The sequence below is a fragment of the Mchenga conophoros genome, linkage group LG22 (assembly GCF_057382185.1).
Source record: "Mchenga conophoros isolate Kocher_MC1m ecotype Shallow Benthic linkage group LG22, M_conophoros_male_GT1.1, whole genome shotgun sequence".
Lineage (NCBI taxonomy): Eukaryota > Metazoa > Chordata > Actinopteri > Cichliformes > Cichlidae > Mchenga > Mchenga conophoros.
Window position 1 is genome coordinate 34,809,147 of NC_140546.1, and position 18,073 is coordinate 34,827,219.

An 18,073-nucleotide genomic window follows, 5' to 3' on the forward strand; every position below is an offset into this window, starting at 1 on the left:
GATTAATGATCCAAAAAGCAGATTTCAATACATACGTATATAGTATAAAAATCTCAAAGGTTACATTTACACAAAAGTGCACCATATGAAAGGTGTGGTACAGCAGCCGCCAGTAGTATTTCAGACTCTGTTACTCAGAGTGACAAAATATGTTCTTATTCCTGCTGCTCTGCTGTCAACAAACATCTGCACTGTTGACCACTTCAATACTCAGAGTAAAAAGCTGATTGACTTTTTTGGTGGTATAAATATCTGAACAATTCCCTGATCTAGCATTAGAAAAGGAGAAGCAGAAGAAAGACTTGATGTTGTTTTAATTCAGGGACAAGAATATTTTTGAACAGCAAGCATAACTTTCAGTTTTCATGTGTTCCTATGTGAAGACCACTTTAGCTTTTCAGGGTCACATGGCTATAGAGACACTGGTTTTCCACTAATGCTTGTTCTGGGTCAGTTTCTGCTCTGTCGCAGTGATGACAGAAGCAGGGGTAACAAATTGAGAGCAGGTCGGTGTTCCTGCACTCCCAGTGCCACCAGAACCCCGGTCAAGAGGGAAGTTACTCTGGGCAGGACGGGGGGCTGAGCTGGCATCACCTGCAGGAAAGAGAACAACAAATATAACATATCCACACATATCACAGCAGGTCTCACTATCATCATGTTAATCTGACCTTTCACTGCTTTCTATCCAACATTCATGCTGATGAACGTCTTTAACTGACCGCCTGTCTATGTTCTCGATCTATGCCAATACTGACAGTGATGAGAGGCTGAAGACGCTGGTGTGTTTTAAAGCACACTAAGGTTAAAGCGGGTTAAAAGAAGTACTTGTTGCCTGGTCAGAAAGTTTATCAGCAGTGGTGCTGGGAAAACTGCACCCAACAAGAAATCTTTCTCAATCTGGCAGACAATCGTTGGGAGTAGTTATTCTATAGCACTGAAGGCGTTTTGCTGTGGGTGCTCTGGCAAAAAGCTGTTAGCTTCCTTACCTTCTCAACTTTGTGACAGTGAATAAATCCATCATGTCCCATGTAGAATGTAGAGAACGCATCATAGGACCTATGTGTAAGAGATGACATTTGGATTAAGGTTGGACAAAATATGCACCCATTTTTATGTACAAGTGTGAACGGAAGAATCAGTTATTCATGAGTCTTAATGTTTTTAATCTTACAAACATGATAGTGTTTATAGCGGACATTGCAACCTGTCTGAAAATCTGTTTCCTCTTTCCAAAAACACTCAATTCAAAAACAAGGAAACGTTAATTATATACGTAACACCAAAAGGCGAGTATATCAGAACAGTAATCTATTTTATGGAAAGATTACTTCATTACATTTTTGGGAGCTTTAAAATAACACACTGAGACAGAAATCGCCAAATCCACTTAACCTTGTAACTCCCGTGCACCCAGTTCTGGATGTGCTGTTACCTGTACAGGTGCGATTTGTCTTTGCGATAGAAGCGCAGCAGCAGAGAGTGGAAAGGAAGCCCTCTGATCCTCCAGCGAGCCTTAATGGTCCCGTCCTCTATGTGTTTGGTAAGCTTCAGTACATCCAGTCGAGCTTCAGCGTAGTAGCACAGACACAGCAGGCGCCACAGCGAGAGCGTGAGCCGGTACATCACACGGCCTCTACACCAACACACGCAGTCAGACACACTTATCAAGAGTTTGGTCAAAGGATAAGAGTTTCTTATAACGCATCACCATCACGCTAGACAAGCACATTCACCTGGTCTTGATATTTATGAGGCCGTTGATGAATTCCACATCGTTTGAGTACATGGAGTAGTCGTGGTTTGTCATAAAGAATCTTGGAAGCTGCAAAACAAACAGATGAAGATCAGTTTCAAAGTTTAGGTGCTGATGTTAAAGACAAACACTTCAACAAGATATTCTCCAATTCTATTCGTTTAAGTCTAAAAACAGAGTTTGGTTTTACAATAAGCAGGCTGCAGTTTGTGAGGAAAATGAAGAAGGTGAAGCGTATAGAGTTGTTTCAATGCTCACAGCAGTGGCAAGTAAAGCTGCTGCTGCTGCGCGCCCCCCCCTAAAAAAAGAGTTTTTTCATATCCGTGTCCCCTGTACTCCATCTGATATCAGAAAATGTGCGTTCTTGTGTTTGTTTTTTGTTATTCATTTGCCCTTTCGTGCTATGGAAACAATGTGGATACAGTGTGGAAACTATTATAAAATGTCTTAATTCTTCAAACGTTAAAAAACAAAACAAAAACACAAAAGTGTGTTCAAATGATCCTGGTGGTGTTAAATTGCAAAGCCGATTATTCACCATGTGATCCGAAATTGTAAATTTCAGGTAAACATGTCCGATCTGATCATGGAAAAATGAAGATACTTGATTTGTTTTCATCATCAAAACATTTGTATACAAATGTAAAATATCAACATTGTAATGGATTTTATGGTAACAGGCTGTCCCAAAAACCTGTCCTTGGAGCAAATTTACTTTTCAATGATTGTGTAAAGTCATCATACTTTTTATGGTGGTTTTGTGCAAAAATGAATAAAACATTTTACCTGAAGCTGAGTAAATCCTATCATGTGGATAGCTGCTACATTTGCAGTGGTTTTAAAATAGAATTTCTTGGTTTGCAGTATTGTCACTGTTGAGGTGTAGCAGGATAATAGTGATAAGACTTTATTATGAACAAACAGCTACATTTCTAAATACTGCATGAGATGCATTTATAAGATGAAAAATTATTTTGTGATATTTGATGATATTTCTGATCTGTGAACAAAAGTACAAACGAGTATTGTAGTTGTCATTAATTAATTTTACACTATTGTTACACTGCCTTGAGATACAACTCGCTGTCACTGCTTGTTATGCCCTTTGGACCACACAAGGGGAAAGAGACAACAGGTTGTTCCTCTAAGTCACACAAGCACACAATTTTGTTCCTATTGAATAAAGCGTGCCCCACTGTCACATCTAGACCTATGGTGGAGTGTGTTCAAGGATAAATTATTAAATGCACACACAGGTAAACTGCTGAGTGCCATTACTGTCTTGAGAGGAGGCTACAAAGGATGCTGTAAAGTCTTCATGCATGTCCAATCATCCCAAAAAGTTGAATCTGTTCATCTGGACGTAGCTTTTTCAGTCACTTGGATGAGTGACGAAACATTTCTCCCACTGAATACAGTTGAACAGAATCTACTGTTTGGGATGCTGTAAAGTGTTTAGTGCCCTGCACATGTACTTTGTTAACCAGCTGTCACAACCTGCCACTAGATGGGCCCACGACACAAGTTTTGGGGACTCACAGGACGCCTTAAACACAGGAGACTGACACTTTTCTCTCTCTACAGATAGAGATGGCCAACACTCACAACTTCAGACTAGTTGCTAAAAACAATATAACAGGGCTCCCGGCTTCAGTTTACTGTCACTCCCCCTAATTTCCTGGAAAAATGCATTCTCTGTAGAGATGTAGACTCGATTTGCATTCTTCAGGAGAAAATTCACTTGCTGTCAGAAAAAAACTATGTATGTAGTGCTCTGTGAACAGAGTAAAGCAGCTATCACTGCAGATATTTTTTGGTTACCAGTTTGGGGGGCCGGGGAGCTACTGGTTTACATCAATTAGCCAGAAGGATGCATATTTTTCATCTCTATCCCACTCCCAGGAGATAAGAGGTTTGTTTTTCAGGGCATCTGTGCAGAGTGTTACCGTCCCTGCAACATGTAACTTTAACGCTATTGAAAATGCTTGGGGCGTCCTCCACTTGCTGCCTCGACTGTAAATGTAACTGGAGGTGGTTGACAAACGGTGTAACAATAAGGGACACGTTCTGTGTCTGGTGTTGGTGTGATTTTATTATTCTTACAGGATCTGACTGACAGGGTAAAGGGTCTGGGGACAAAACAGTACCCCTTGATGTGCCATTTTATGAAAGGCTCCTCCCCGTCTCCAGGGAGACCAGACACCCCCTAGAGATTTAACAGTGGTGTTGGATGCAGGAGGGAGCAGCATCCTGGGGTTATCAGTCCAGGACATTTGTGCAGCAGCAGGAAGCTGGTCCACACCCCTCACTTTGTGCAGTTTGACAGGCAGAATGAGATCAGTGCTTCTGAGGATTACACCGGGAAGCGAATCATAGTGACCATTTCACTCATGCTGCTGGGGTTATGCAAGTAACCTAAAGTTACTGACAATAATTAATTAATTAATCATTCGTAAGCCATACGCTTTATCACAAAGAGAATGCAAAATAATGTGTATTTCAGTGCACAAGTTGGATTAACTTATATACCTCAAGCCTCAAGTGTACAGTCCAAGTTATATATGTGTATTAAACAGTCAGTACAGACTGTAGTACTAAATGCTTTGAATAGTCAATAAGAGTATGAGACTATTTAAATGTGTCTGTTTATATTTCAGGAAGAGACTGATTGCCAGGCAAGCGTTGAGTCAGATACAGCTGTCAACATAACCAATGACAGCTATCATACTGTAGTGGTTCTTACCTCTATCCTCAGCCTTTCATACACCAGGGCCAGTTTTTCCTCTCCTTCCCTGTCGCTCTCAATATGCTCCCCCTCTGCTCTGCCTGTATGGCTACACAGCGATACAGAGGGCAGCTCCACCGCCTTCTTGTCAAGTCCGCTGTCCTGGCTGTATTTTAGCACACTGTTAGGCACCAAGTGTGTGCCAGGGCAATGAAAGCAGTAAAACTTGGAGCCAGACATGAATGGTGCAGGACATCCCTCAGTTTCAAATAGGCTTCTGAAGCAGCCGTGTTCTCTCTTTACAGCATCAGTGTCGCTACGTTTGAAGGTCACTACGTTAATGTCATCCTCTCTGCTACCATCCACTGTGGTCAGTGGAAACAAGAACTCTGAAGACGTGAGGGGCCTTCCCATTTTGTTGTGACCAAACAGAGGGATCTCCAGAAGGGTGTGGAGGCCATGTGACTCGCCCTGTCGCACCAGCACACAAACACTGAGAGAGTCCTCCCAATCCTCCTCGCCGTAGCGCAGCATTTGAGGCTGGCTCGCATGATGTATTGGGTTAGACAGCACCGGCTGCCTAAAGTTCTGATATCTCAGGCTGTTGGGTGGGGCCAGGGCCCATGCTGCACTGCTCAGGGGGCGGGTCTGGCAATCCACCACCTAAAGAAGCAACAAGGACTTGGTGTTATTATTGTAAGCATATAGAACGTGATATTCCATTTTAATAGCGGTCTGAGATTTTGAGTTAGATTAGATTGTAAACAGTTTAATCTCTCAGTATATCCTTGGTTTTTCCATTTTTACTTACACACATTTATTCTGGATTGGAGAGCAAATTGGGATTAGTATCTTGCCCAAGGACATTTGACATGCAGACTGGAGCAGCAGGAATTCAACCACCAACCTTCTGATAAGTAGATGACCTGCTCTAGCTTGTGAGCCACAGCCACCCTAAACATGGAGCTAAACAAGCTCCAAAAACTTTAAAAAGCTGTCATATATTGGATTTATGTATAATACCTGCTTAGAGTAGGGCTCCATGGTGTAAATTAGCATTATGTGTATAAAGCATAGCTTTATACACATAATGAATGAATCTGTAACTGATTGATTGAAATGTGTGTCACATGAGCACAGAGCCAATCGAATACTTATTTCTCTCTGTGACATGTAAATCAGTTTATACCCTTTATTAACTCTTATTAATGTAGTTTTCCTGGATTTGTGGCCCATGTTTTGTCTCTAAAAAGTAGAGACTGTTCACTTCTTTGTAAGCAGTGTTGGTCAAGTTACTTGAAAAAGTAATCAGTAACTAATTACTGATTACTTCCCCAAAAAAGTAATCCCGTTACTTTACTGATTACTTATTTTCAAAAGTAATTAATTACTTAGTTACTTAGTTACTTTTTAAAAACACAATTTACAACCTGAAGAGGTGATAAAGCGATAGATCTTTCAGCCCAATTCTACTTTTTCTGCATAATCCATCATACAAAATGTAATCAAATGGAAAAGTCTCTTTTTTTTAACTTGTTTTATCAGTTTTAATCTTTTAACTTTATGCATCAAGCAAAAATTTAATTATATGCAACATTCTCTGACTGGAAGAAATTTGTTTAACATTTAAACCCATTTTCTGCACATTCCAGCACATAAAATAAAATATTTTTTGTGTTTACACTCAGTCTTTCAAATAGATGCAAGTAAAACACAGCAGAAAATAAATAAAGTCAAAGACTCAGCGGTCCTGTTGCTCTATTTTCACCTGTAAAGCAGGAGTTGGGTAGGCGGAGGTTTACCCTGGTGCAGGTGTGCCGCGGTCAGTGGAAGAATCCGCGAGTTTCTCTGTGAGTTTCCCATTACGTCGTAGCTACTCGGTGCTTGTTGGAAGTTTAGGGGTTTTTTCGCTGTAAAAAGAAGTTTTCTTCCCACGCACAGCGGACACTAATGTTTTTGTCACTTTTTATGGAGTCAAACTCAAAGTAAGGTCAGTACTTCCACGCTTTAAACGCTGCACGCTCATACTCTCTCCACACTCGATATATGAACCATTGTTGATCTGCACACAGCTGTTGTCACCAACGGCGCACTCGCTTACGTCACTGTCATGAGACATTCTCGCAAAAAATCACGGTTTTAGTAACGCAGTAACGCAGCGTTCCTACGGGAAATCTAATTACCGTTTTTGCAATAGTAATCCCTTACTTTACTTGTTACTTGAAAAAAGTAATCAGATTACAGTAACGCCCATCTCTGTTTGTGAGTGAGAAAATGAGAAATTCAGATCAGACCATTATTTCCTCCACTGCAGCGTCTCGCTGTGCCTGACTGGACACATCTGCCTGTCAGCTTTATTCAGCACATCTCACTTTCCCATCAGCTCAGTGTCAAGCAACTGATGAGCAGCACCTGTTTTATAATAAGTTTTACAACCTTTGTGCAGTGACTGATCATGACGTTTTACTTTCTGGTTGCCATTTTTTTTGCACTTTACCCTAGTGAGTTCACCGTGACTCATGTGTCATAATACAACCTTTTGTAGTAATAAAATGTAAACGGAATGCAATTCATCCTGGGGAGGATGTGATTGTTTACTTTGTACGTTCCTACGCTGCTAAACATTGACATAAAAAGTTGTGTGAAGACTTAATAACCTAAGTGTTGGAGCTAGCCTAGCTGGTTCCCACTAATTCAAGTATAACTCTTGAAGGGTGTCCAAGAAGTAAGACTTCTTTGTGACAGAAGTATGTGAAGCCTGCAATCAGCCTTTTCCATGTCCAACATTGAGTTTGCTTTTTACCTGGACAGACAACGATGAAAGCTGAACACATACCTGTTCTAGAACAGAGAACAGCTGCATCTCTGCCCAAAAATATACTCTTATTACAACTCACGTTGTTTCTATAGGTTAGTTAAAAACCTATTAAAAAAACTCTATGCAGCAAAAATGATCTGCAGGTCTGCATCATATTATGATTTAGTGCTATACATAAACTAAATTGAATTTAACAGTGAAAATTGACAGCAACCATAAAGCTACAGGTCCAACTGTGAACTTTGTCAACCAGTTAATGCAAAGAAATCTCTTTAAAAAACAGACAGACGGGATTGGCATTCATTGATAGCATTATTTTCAGGATACTGAGTACTAAATTCCACCTTCTTAACTACTTATTCAGTTTAGGGTCATGGGGTCACGCCCCTTTTCACTTTCATCTATGTCTGTTTACATCTAAATTAACACACAGTTCAGAGGACTGTACTACGAAACAGGACTTGGGCTCATCGAGGTAGCTTCAGGGTTAATCCTGGGTTTTAGTAGCATGAAGATGTTTTACTTCTTACCGAGGTCCATCGGTTTATGCTGCAGAGTTTACCTGCTCCAGAAATAGTTATGCTGGAGACTTGAGATCAGCAGGTATGAAATCACTGCCTACTGAACAATCAAATTCCTGTAAAATATTATTTCCAGAAGATTTCTCTTGGACCTTAAGTAATTAAAAAAATGTTTCACAGGGAACCTATTTGTATTTGTGGACCTTGAATGAAATTTTCACACATGCTTTTCTAGGTATGTTCAATTGTTTTGTAGTACAGGTCTAAGTAAAACAAACTATTAACAGCCTAAAATAACTGGAATACTGGAGTATTTGTCAACTGATGCATAACAAGAAATCCAGTAAATTACCTGTCTGACACTCCAGCTCCATTTTTGGATGGGCTGCCTTCTCCCGTGGCTGCGGATACAACCCACCCAGAAGGCCACGCCTCCTCTGCTCACAGACATTCACCACAGGGTCAGGGCAACCCCGGTCACCCGATGACCATCACCCACAGCACAGACAACAGCACAAAGACTTTACGACTGGAAGATTCCCAACTACTCCAGAGGCCCTCTACCTCATCTACTTGAGACCACAGAAGAGAGAATAGATCGAGTTAGCTGTTCACACGGCTACATGACATTATTACAACAGAGATATTAACCTGCTGACAAAATGATTAGTTGATTATCAAGCAAAAAATGCAAAGGCAGTTTTCTATGTTTTCACTGTAATTCGTACCCGAAACGTGAAACATTATCAGTGTCTGATAACCAAATGATTTTTTAATCAACTGACTACACTGATATGATATATTTGCTAAAAAGTTAATATTGGCTAACATTTTGTTCAGTCTGGTGCAATAAGAGCTTAATAAATACAAAAGCTGTGCTGCACCTTCTTTTCTAAAAAACGGCTGAATGATATTTTGTCCACCTAACAGATGCAAGTCTTATAGCTCTGTTTTTGGCACCACCAGCTCCTGAATGCTTGGCTAGGTCCTGCAGCTTCTCTGCACCACACACTAGTTATTCCAAAAAGCTGCATCAGTACAGCAGGGAGTGCAGAGGACACTGGCAGAGGATTCGTCTCAGCTTTTGCTGCAGCACCTCATTTGGCTTTTACAAATCAGGCAATCACTCTGTAACGTTTTACTGGTCACATGATTCATCTTAAAAACAAATATGCTTTGTTAAATCAATAATTTTATGTAAGCTCCGACATTTGCATGTATTAGGAAGATTTTGTGTGATAATAAATCTTGTGGTGTTTGTGCAGCAAGATAACACAAATGCTACAGTTCAGGCATTCAACTGAAGGTTCTCTCGGACTGCCAGGAGCACGGGACCTGAAGCACACCTCACGTTTATAATCAGAAACTCCATGGTGACAGCTGGCATCCAGTGAAACACGTGAACACAGGCCTCTTCCTTACAACTTCAAATGCACTACAGCCAAAATGAACAGAGCAGTCTCAACCGCTCCTTTAAGTTCAGTTGTCAGTTGCATATCTTCCAGCTGACAGCGGCTTTTGAGTGGACGCTTCTTAGGTCATAACTCGTAAAAGGAAATTATTGGGTTATAGCATTTAACAAAAAAGTTTAAAAACAGCATTGCTAAAAATTTCAGGACTATTTTGTTTTAGACTGTCACACAATCCAATTACTGCAGTACAAATTGTTGTTTTAAATAACTTGGAAAAATGAATGTTTACATTTTTTTATATTCTCCGGAGGTTAAATGGGGCACAGCTGCGTTTTAACTTGTCAGACATCCCTGTATGGTCACATCCGGATTTTCTCCGAAACTATCGCAACATAAACCATATATGTATCCCTACAACGCTGATATTAACTCGGAGATTTCAGCTAGTGCTGGTTACATGCAGTGACAGTCAAATAATAGCAGTTAGCTTTCAATGCTAACTAGTCAACAGCTAGCAATGAGCTAGCCACCGGTTTGGAAAAGAGCCTCATGTTATCTTTTCCAGACGAAGTCCCTGGTCCGTCCAAATGTTGTAAGTCTCCGGTTAGATTGTGTACAACAGTCGCCGCAGAATCAATTAACAAACTAGTAACATTCCGCTGGTAACTTACACAAATGTCATTCCAACCCTGTAAGTGTCCTTGCCCGGCCAAACACACCTCACGCAGCCAGTCGTGATGCTGCTTTCAGGTCTATTGGAAAAACGGCCACTGGCTCAAAGCGCCACAAACGATCAAACAATGCGGCATAAAAAATGTCACGTGTAGCGTCTACACTTTCAGTCGCGTTAACTAAAGAAAATTCCTCTTGTTTGTGGTTTGTTTTTCTCTCTGACTTATAAAAAAGTGTTTAAAACACAAGTAGCTTCCACATCATGTGACGTTTTAGTTTCTGAATCTAAAAAAATGTATGACTGTAGAAAGCACTGGTAGAAGGCCGCGAGTACACCCGCTCTTAAAATCGATATCAGTATTTTTACAGTTATATTTATAACTGTAAAACATATAACTATAGTTATATTTCATTTTTTAAATTGTTAAAATCTCTTTATCATTATATGTGACACAGTGGCTTGTATAATAGTTTTGCTACACAGCATTCCTCCCATCATCTAAGTGGAAGCTCACATTCAAAAGACATTTATCACGTAAAAAAATGTGTTTTAACTAAACATTTCTTAATAAATGGCAGCAATACATTGTCGCAGAAGGCTTTGCTCGACTTTTCCTGTCAAGACTCCAGTCCAGTAGGTGGAGGTAATGCTCATTTAAGCTGGTTTACTGCTCTCCAATAAACCCAGGAAAAGTAGTTTTTTTTTTTTTGTTGTTGTTGTTTTCAAAAAAAAAAAAAAAAAAAAGGAACAAGACCAACAACAAGACCTCAGTTCTACATATATGTGTGTTGGTGGCCGCTTGATACCAGGAGTCCCTGAACAGGTTCACAGGACAGTAGAGGACAAGGCCTTATTCCAGAAAACATGTTCATCAAATTCTGAGTTTAAAAATAAACTCTGAATAACTCTTAGATCAGCTAAGATCTAACCAGAATAACAGAACAGCTGGCTGGATGTTTGGGAGTTTTGATTTTAGCTGATCAGACTTAGTTCAGTCACCTCTAAATTAAGAGCATCCCCGAGCAGAGAAAGAAAGCCATTGCCAACACTAATATGTTGTATGATTCCTATGATTCACTAATATGAATCCTAATTTTACATTTGAATTTAAATCTAATTATTGAGCTGTAATCTGAGAGGGACCAGAGGTAGGTGACAGAAAGTGAAAAAATCTGGAGGAAGAGATCAGACACTGTGATGTCAGTTACCTCCAGACTCCAGCGTGGATCTGTCCTCAAGCCTTTTTATGATGATGATGATAATAATAACAACAACAACAACAACAATAATAATTGAAGGAAACGGCTTCCAGGGCCTAATCCGTGGATCGGCTTCCTCCGAGGCGTGGACGTCTATCAGCAGAGAATGTCCCTTAGTCTGTAACACAGTCAAATATATTCTCAAGTAATATTCAAGCATGCCATTCAGCGTGTTAGTACGAGCTCGGGAGCAGCTTGGGAGAACAAGAAAACAGAGACTGCTTCAGGTTGTCTTCCCAAATTGACTCAACTTTATTCACAAGTACAACAGTTTATATAGAGGGTAAAATTCATGAGACAGCAGATTATCAGTTTAAACCAGTACAGACCAAGATAAGGGAGCGTCTTCCTGCCCTTGGGTGAAGAAGCATCCTTTGTGTAGTTTATTAGTTCAGCTACAATTGTGATTATCTCAGCGACATATTTTCAAGGCACAAAACAAAGAGTTCTTACATTAGTGAAATCTGAAACAAACCATTTGGCCTCAACAGGAGTCTCCTAAAAGATTAAGAAACTAATGTAGCTGAGGGAGTGATCTCTGTGGTATTTCAACCTTGTACCAGCCTGTGATTCTCACACATCAATTCTTGGGTCAAAGAGAAAAATAACTAAAACAAAGGGGCCTTATTGAATGACAGAGTTTTCCTGCATAATGTCACTATAAAACAATATCCAGTAAATGCTACCATGGTACTAAAATACCTAACAATAATAATTTAAAAAGTTTTTGCCCATTTAATTTTTTTATAATTCCAATAATAATAATAAAGAACTCCATTATTTTTGTTATCAATGGATAAAAACTGTTAAAGATAGAAAACCTCAGCTTTGATGTTCCCATTGTCAGCGTTTATAATTGAATCTAATATCAGCCTTTACTGATGATGGCTACCTGACAGTCAGGGGAGCTTTTTAGGTCTAATAGGTGTACAGTTTTATTATAAAAGGCAAACATATCACAAATGTCTGAACTTTTACAGATTTTGGATACTTCAGTGTCAGTCACAGTATATTTCAGTAAGACAAGGTGGAAACTGCTCCTACATCAATAAAGGCTGGTGTATTGATGTCACAGTGTTAGGAAAGTCATGTAGCCCTCCCCTACAGGCTTTTCTTTTAAATTGCAAACTTCGCCAAGGGAGTTCTCCTCATTCATTCTGGTCAGTGTTTACATCCCACCACAAACCTGCGTGTCAGAGGCTCAAAACCAGCTCACTGACCAGATAACTGACATGGAGAAAAACACCAGGTTGACAGGTAAGTGAGGAGAACTATGCTGTTGTAACAGGCAGTGCAGCAAGAATCTCAGCAGCACTGAACAAGGTGCACCACTGAAACATTTACACCACTAATTTTCTCTGCCAGTTTATTCCATGACAGCTTTTAAAGTTACAAAAATAGGGATTATACTTAGATTCAAAGCATCTTCACCATTGTGAAGAACCACAAGGAAGACCTGGACAGTTTACGACAGTATATTGACAAATGTTTCAAGTATGTTGTTATGGGGAAACCAGATAAGAAGATCCCTACTAACTCTTGTAGCAAAGAAATGCCTTCCTCAAAACAGCTTCTCTATAAAACAGCAATATGGTGGACATTCTGACATCCATAGAGAAAGAACTGTCCAGCTTTGCACACACCTAGCCCTCCTGGAAATCCTGCATAAAGATTTTCAGGCACCACGTGAGTCTGAGGAGTCCAGCCAACAGCAGGTGGTAGAGCAGGTTATCTACTGATCGGAAGGTTGGTCGTTTGATTCCTGTCTTCCCCTAGTCTGCATGCCAAATATCCTTGGGCAAGATATTAACCCCAAATTGCTCTCCGATGCATCCATCGGAGTATGAATGTGTGTGAATGTTACTTAGAAAGCACTTAGATCAATGTGCTTGTGCGAATGGGTGAGAATGGGTGAATGCACAAGTTGTGTAAAGCGCTTTGAGTGCTCAGAAGAGTAGAAAAGCGCTAAATAAGAACCAGTCCTTTTACCATTACCATTTAACAGTCACTGTCAGAAACACTGCCCTCAGAGAGTCAGGCAAACAATAGACCATTTTGAACAGAAGGAGCCGGTGAAGAGGGGAGCCGAGAGGAGCAGACTTCAAGGTGAACAGTGAGTTTCCTAAAGAGATCCTGGAGCGACATAAGGTCCTGTTCCTGATCCGAAAGTTAATCCAAGGAGGCTCCCTACCTGGCATCATGGTTTTACGTCACCAGGCAGCTTTATCATGACCAAAACACCACACCATGGCTGTACCTTATTTTAATTAATTTTGGATTTGGTTCATTCTTCATAAATTGGATCAAAACACTATACAGCTCTCTAAACGCATCGGCTATGACTAATGATCTTATTTCCCAAAGCTTCAATCTACAGAGGGGCACAAGACAGGGCTGTCTGCTTCCCCCCTCACTTTTTTTTTTTTAAATCAAACCACTAGCAGGAGCAATCTGCCAAAAATGTAGATAGTAAAGGAAATTAACTGAAAATATAGACCATAAGATAAACCGATATGCTGATGATGTATTACTTTTCCTATGGAACACACAAATCTCTCTTCTGAAGACGAACACACTCACAGATAAGTTCTCATCCAGTTAGCAAACTCCAGTATACTCCAGTATGCTAACTGGAGTAAATCAACCGTTCTGGCCCTAAATTGTATGCCTGTACAAAGTTTCTGGCAGAGGATGCATGAAGACTTATCCACATGTATGTTTTTCTTTTATCTGTTTATTTATTCATTTCTATTTGTGTTATTTCAGCTATTACATTATATGTAGTATAGTATGACAATGTCTAAGGCGGGACAGGCAGAAGAAAAAATGAAGGGAGGAGAAAATAGAGAAAAATCTACAGCGGGATGCAAACGTTTGGGCAGCCTTGTTAATAGTCATTATTTGCCTGTATAAATCGTTGGTTGTGACAATAAAAATGTCAGTTAAATACATCATATAGGAGACACACACAGTGATATTTGAGAAGTGAAATGAAGTTTTAATTGTTTAAACAAAATCAGGCAGGTGCATAAATTTGGGCACCACAAAAAAAGAAATGAAATCAATATTTAGTAGATCCGCCGTCTGCAGAAACTCCAGCCTCTAAACGCTTCCTGTAGGTCCCGATGAGAGTCTGGATTGTGGCTGAAGGTATTTTGGACCATTTCCTCTACAAAACATCTCTCGTTCATTCAGGTTTGATGGCTTCCGAGCATGGTCAGCTCTCTCTAACTCACAGCACAGATGTTCAATAATATTCAGGTCTGGGCTGAGATGAACGTTCCAGAACGTTGTTCTTGTTCCTCTGCATGAAAGCTTTAGTGGATTTTGAGCAGTGTCTCGGTCGTTGTCTTGTTGAAAGATCCAGCCCCGGCGCAGCTTCAGCTTTGTCTCTGATTCTCCAGAATCTGCTGATACTGAGTGGAATCCATGTGTCCCTCAACTTTGACAGGATTCCCAGTCCCTGCACTGGCCACACAGCCCCACAGCATGATGGATCCACCACCATATTTTCCTGGAGGCAGCAGGTGTTGTTCTTGGACTGCTGTGTTCTTTTTCCTCCATGCATAACACCCCTTGTTATGCCCAAATAACTCAATGTTAGTTTCATCAGTCCACAGCACCTTATTCCAGAATGAAGCTGGTTTGTCCAAATGTGCTTCAGCAAACCTCAAGCGGCTCCGTTTGTGCTGTGGGCGGAGCAAAGGCTTCCTCTGCATCACTCTCACATACAGCATCTCCTTGTGTAAAGTGCGCCGAATGGTTGAACGATGCACAGCGACTCCATCTGCTGCAAGATGATGTTGCAGGTCTTTGGTGCTGGTCTGTGGGTCGACTCTGACTGTTCTCACCGTTGCTTCTGTCTCTCCGAGATTTTTCTCGGTCTGTCACTTCGAGCCTTAACTTGAACTGAGCCTGTGGTCTTTTTCTCAATATGTTCCTAACTGTGGAAACAGACGGCTTAAATCTCTGCCCAAATTTATGCACCTGCCTGATTTTGTTTAAACAATTATTGCACACTTTCTGTAAATCCAATAAACTTCATTTCACTTCTCAAATATCACTGTGTGTGTCTCCTATATGATATATTTAACTGACATTTTTTATTGTAACAACCAACGATTTATACAGGCAAATAATGACTACTAACAAGGCTGCCTAAACGTTTGCATCCCACTGTAATTATAGGATAGAGTACAAACAGAAATACATAATGTATCGCCACCTGCTGCACCTGTAAGAAAAAAGCAAACATACAGCACCTGGAACACAAAAATATGAAAGTGGTGGTGTGAGTGTGAACGAGAGATAGCAATAGAGAGAGTGTTGAGAGTGTTGAGTGTGTGTATGTGTCTTTTTCGTGAAATGTACTTGAAAATGAGCGTGAGCTGCACTAAAAATCTGTTAGTAGGATGTGTGTCTGCTCCAGGACCCAACTGTGTGTCTGAAAGTCTGTGCCAGCCAACTGGCCCCAATCTTAACTCATATCTTTAACAGATCTTTGGAGCTATATGAAGTGCCTCCACCATCATCCTGGTCCCAAAGAAGTCCACCATCCTAGGATTCAATGACTACCGGCCCTTTGCCCTGATGTCTGTGGTCATAAAAGCCTTTGAAAGCCTGGTGTTGAGCCACCTGAAGGACATCACAGAGCCCTCGTTAGACCCTGCGCAGTTTACCAAACAGGCAAACGGGTTGGCCAAAGATGCAGTCATTGTAGGACTGCACTACATCCTACATCACCTCGACAACCTGGGATGTACACCAGGACCCTGTTCACGAATTTCAGCTCAGCCTTTAACACCATGATCGCAGACATCATCCACCTATCTCATCCAGCTTGTTTTTCCTGCACCAGTCCTTCGATTGTTCCACCTCCTTCCTGTAGCTGGCCTCGTCGTTGTTTGTGATGCATCCCACCACAGCTGTGTCGTCTGCAAAATTTACAATATGACAGCCAGGGTGATTAGGCGAGCAGTCATATGTAAGCAGCATGAACAGGAGGGGACTCAGCACACAGTCCTGAGGGGAGCCAGTGCTCAGGACTATGCAGGATGAGGAGACATTGTGGATCCTCACAGACTGCGGCCTGTTGGTCAGTAGGTCCAGAACCCAGTTACAAAGAGAAGAGCTCAGTCTAAGAGTCAGTAATTTATCGACAAGGGTCTGCAGGATCTCCCTCTACACCAGGGGTCCCCAATCCCAGGCCCCGAGGGCCGCTGTCCCTGCAGGTTTTAGATCTCACCCTGGGTCAACACATCTGAATCACATGATTAGTTCATTACCAGGCCTCTGGAGAACTTCAAGACATGTTGAGGAGGTCATTTAGCCATTTACATCAGCTGTGATGGATCAAGCACACATCTAAAACCTGCAGGGACACCGGCCCTCGTGGACTGGGATTGGGGACCCCTGCTCTACACTAATGACTACACCTCAGGAGAACCATCTGTGAAAATCCTGAAGTCCATGGATGACACCACCGTCATTGGTCTGATATATAACAATAAGACGGTGCAGTCAGAACCACCTGGAGCTGAACCCGCTCAGCAGACCCGACAGAGGTTGTACCTCCTGCAGCAACTAAGGAAGTTCAACCTGCCACAGGAGCTGCTGGTCATCTTCTACACTGCCATCATCCAGTCTGTCCTATGTACATCAGTCATTGTCTGGCTCAGCTCAGTCATGAAGCAGGACAGGGCCAGACTGCAGCAGACTATCAGGTGTGCAGAGAGGCTGATTGATGCTGATCTTTTCTTCATCCGGGACCTGTAAAGGTCCAGGAAGCAGGCAGAAAACATCTCTGCAGACCCCTCACATCCCAGATAAAAACTGTTCAAACTGCAGCCTTCAGGGAGGCTCTACAGAGCGCTTTACTAAAACCAGACGCCACAAACAGCTTTCCCCCCCGGCTGTCACACTGATGAACATTGTGACTCAACCCACTGTTATATCATTCAGGTCATATGCACATATGCCAAAAATGAAAAATATGTCGAGGCTCAGATTCTGAATTTCAGACACCACCAAAATGTTGTTTTGTCATTAAACGACTGAAGTTCAACCTATGAACACAATTCAACATTAATGTAGTCAGAACACTGACTGTCAGCTGCATTTCATGTTACTTTGAGTAGATTTAGTTAAGTGTTTAATCTTAAAGTCATTTCAGCCTCATCTTCACTCAAATATTCAGATCATCTCCAAGATTCAAGGTGACAGATGACTTATCATTCATAAATGTGTAACATACACTAGGCCATAAATGTTTGCAGTGCATGGAAGCTAACAGTCTCAGAGCATCACTGTCCAGATGGAGTCAAGATGGAGACTATTGATTTTATTCTGAGCTGATAAATAAATGTAAACGCTGTCTCAATTACATATTTACGACTGAGTGGCTGTAAAAACATTCAAGTTAATTACACAAAATAGCAAACTAACATAAATCTGAATTTCAGTTTTTGTAAAACTGTAAACTTGTACAAATTAATTGGCTCCTTTATGAGTGAGGAAAGGAATCGGTGTGTCAGTCAGCTGGTTCAGGGGCAGCAGGAGGGCAAAGGTCAGTGAGAAATTCAGAGTTTGTTAAAGAAAACCTGTTAGCGAGCAGATCACAGTGATTGTTACCACGGCAGCTGACTCAGAGTTAAAGTTAATTCTCTTTCTGGAACAGGAAACCCTCCTTTCAATTCATTTCATTACTTAAACCCGGGTATATCATATTTGTATTCTTTATTCTTCAGATGTGCTTATCTGCAAATAAAACAGCCTAATGTAAAATTACAAGTGAAACTGATTCCGTAGTCAGATAAACAAACACGGTTGTATTTAAAGAAATATTCTGAACGCGGTCATCCAACACAATGGTGGCGGTAAAGTGAGGTGGCACCTGACTCATTTGGCGAA

The 18,073-nt window shown here is 41.0% G+C and overlaps 1 protein-coding gene across 4 annotated transcripts; it reads right to left on the bottom strand.

The window, feature by feature from the left end:
- Positions 1-297: 297 nt before the first annotated feature.
- lg22h6orf136 (linkage group 22 C6orf136 homolog) lies at positions 298-11,605 on the bottom strand. 4 transcript variants are annotated; one of them, XM_085263480.1, is made up of 7 exons: positions 11,114-11,605; positions 8,173-8,389; positions 4,500-5,144; positions 1,737-1,825; positions 1,436-1,636; positions 990-1,059; positions 298-594 (listed from the first exon to the last, which is right to left on the bottom strand). In XM_085263480.1, exons 2-7 carry the CDS (start codon positions 8,269-8,271, stop codon positions 451-453), a joined length of 1,248 nt encoding a protein of 415 aa, XP_085119606.1. In that variant the 5' UTR covers positions 8,272-8,389; positions 11,114-11,605; the 3' UTR covers positions 298-450. The 4 variants fall into 4 exon arrangements, with proteins under 4 accessions (XP_085119606.1, XP_085119603.1, XP_085119605.1 ...); XM_085263477.1 differs by lacking the exon at positions 11,114-11,605 and adding an exon at positions 9,904-10,115; XM_085263479.1 differs by lacking the exon at positions 11,114-11,605 and adding an exon at positions 9,904-10,115 and having other exon boundaries at positions 8,173-8,392.
- Positions 11,606-18,073: the final 6,468 nt, after the last annotated feature.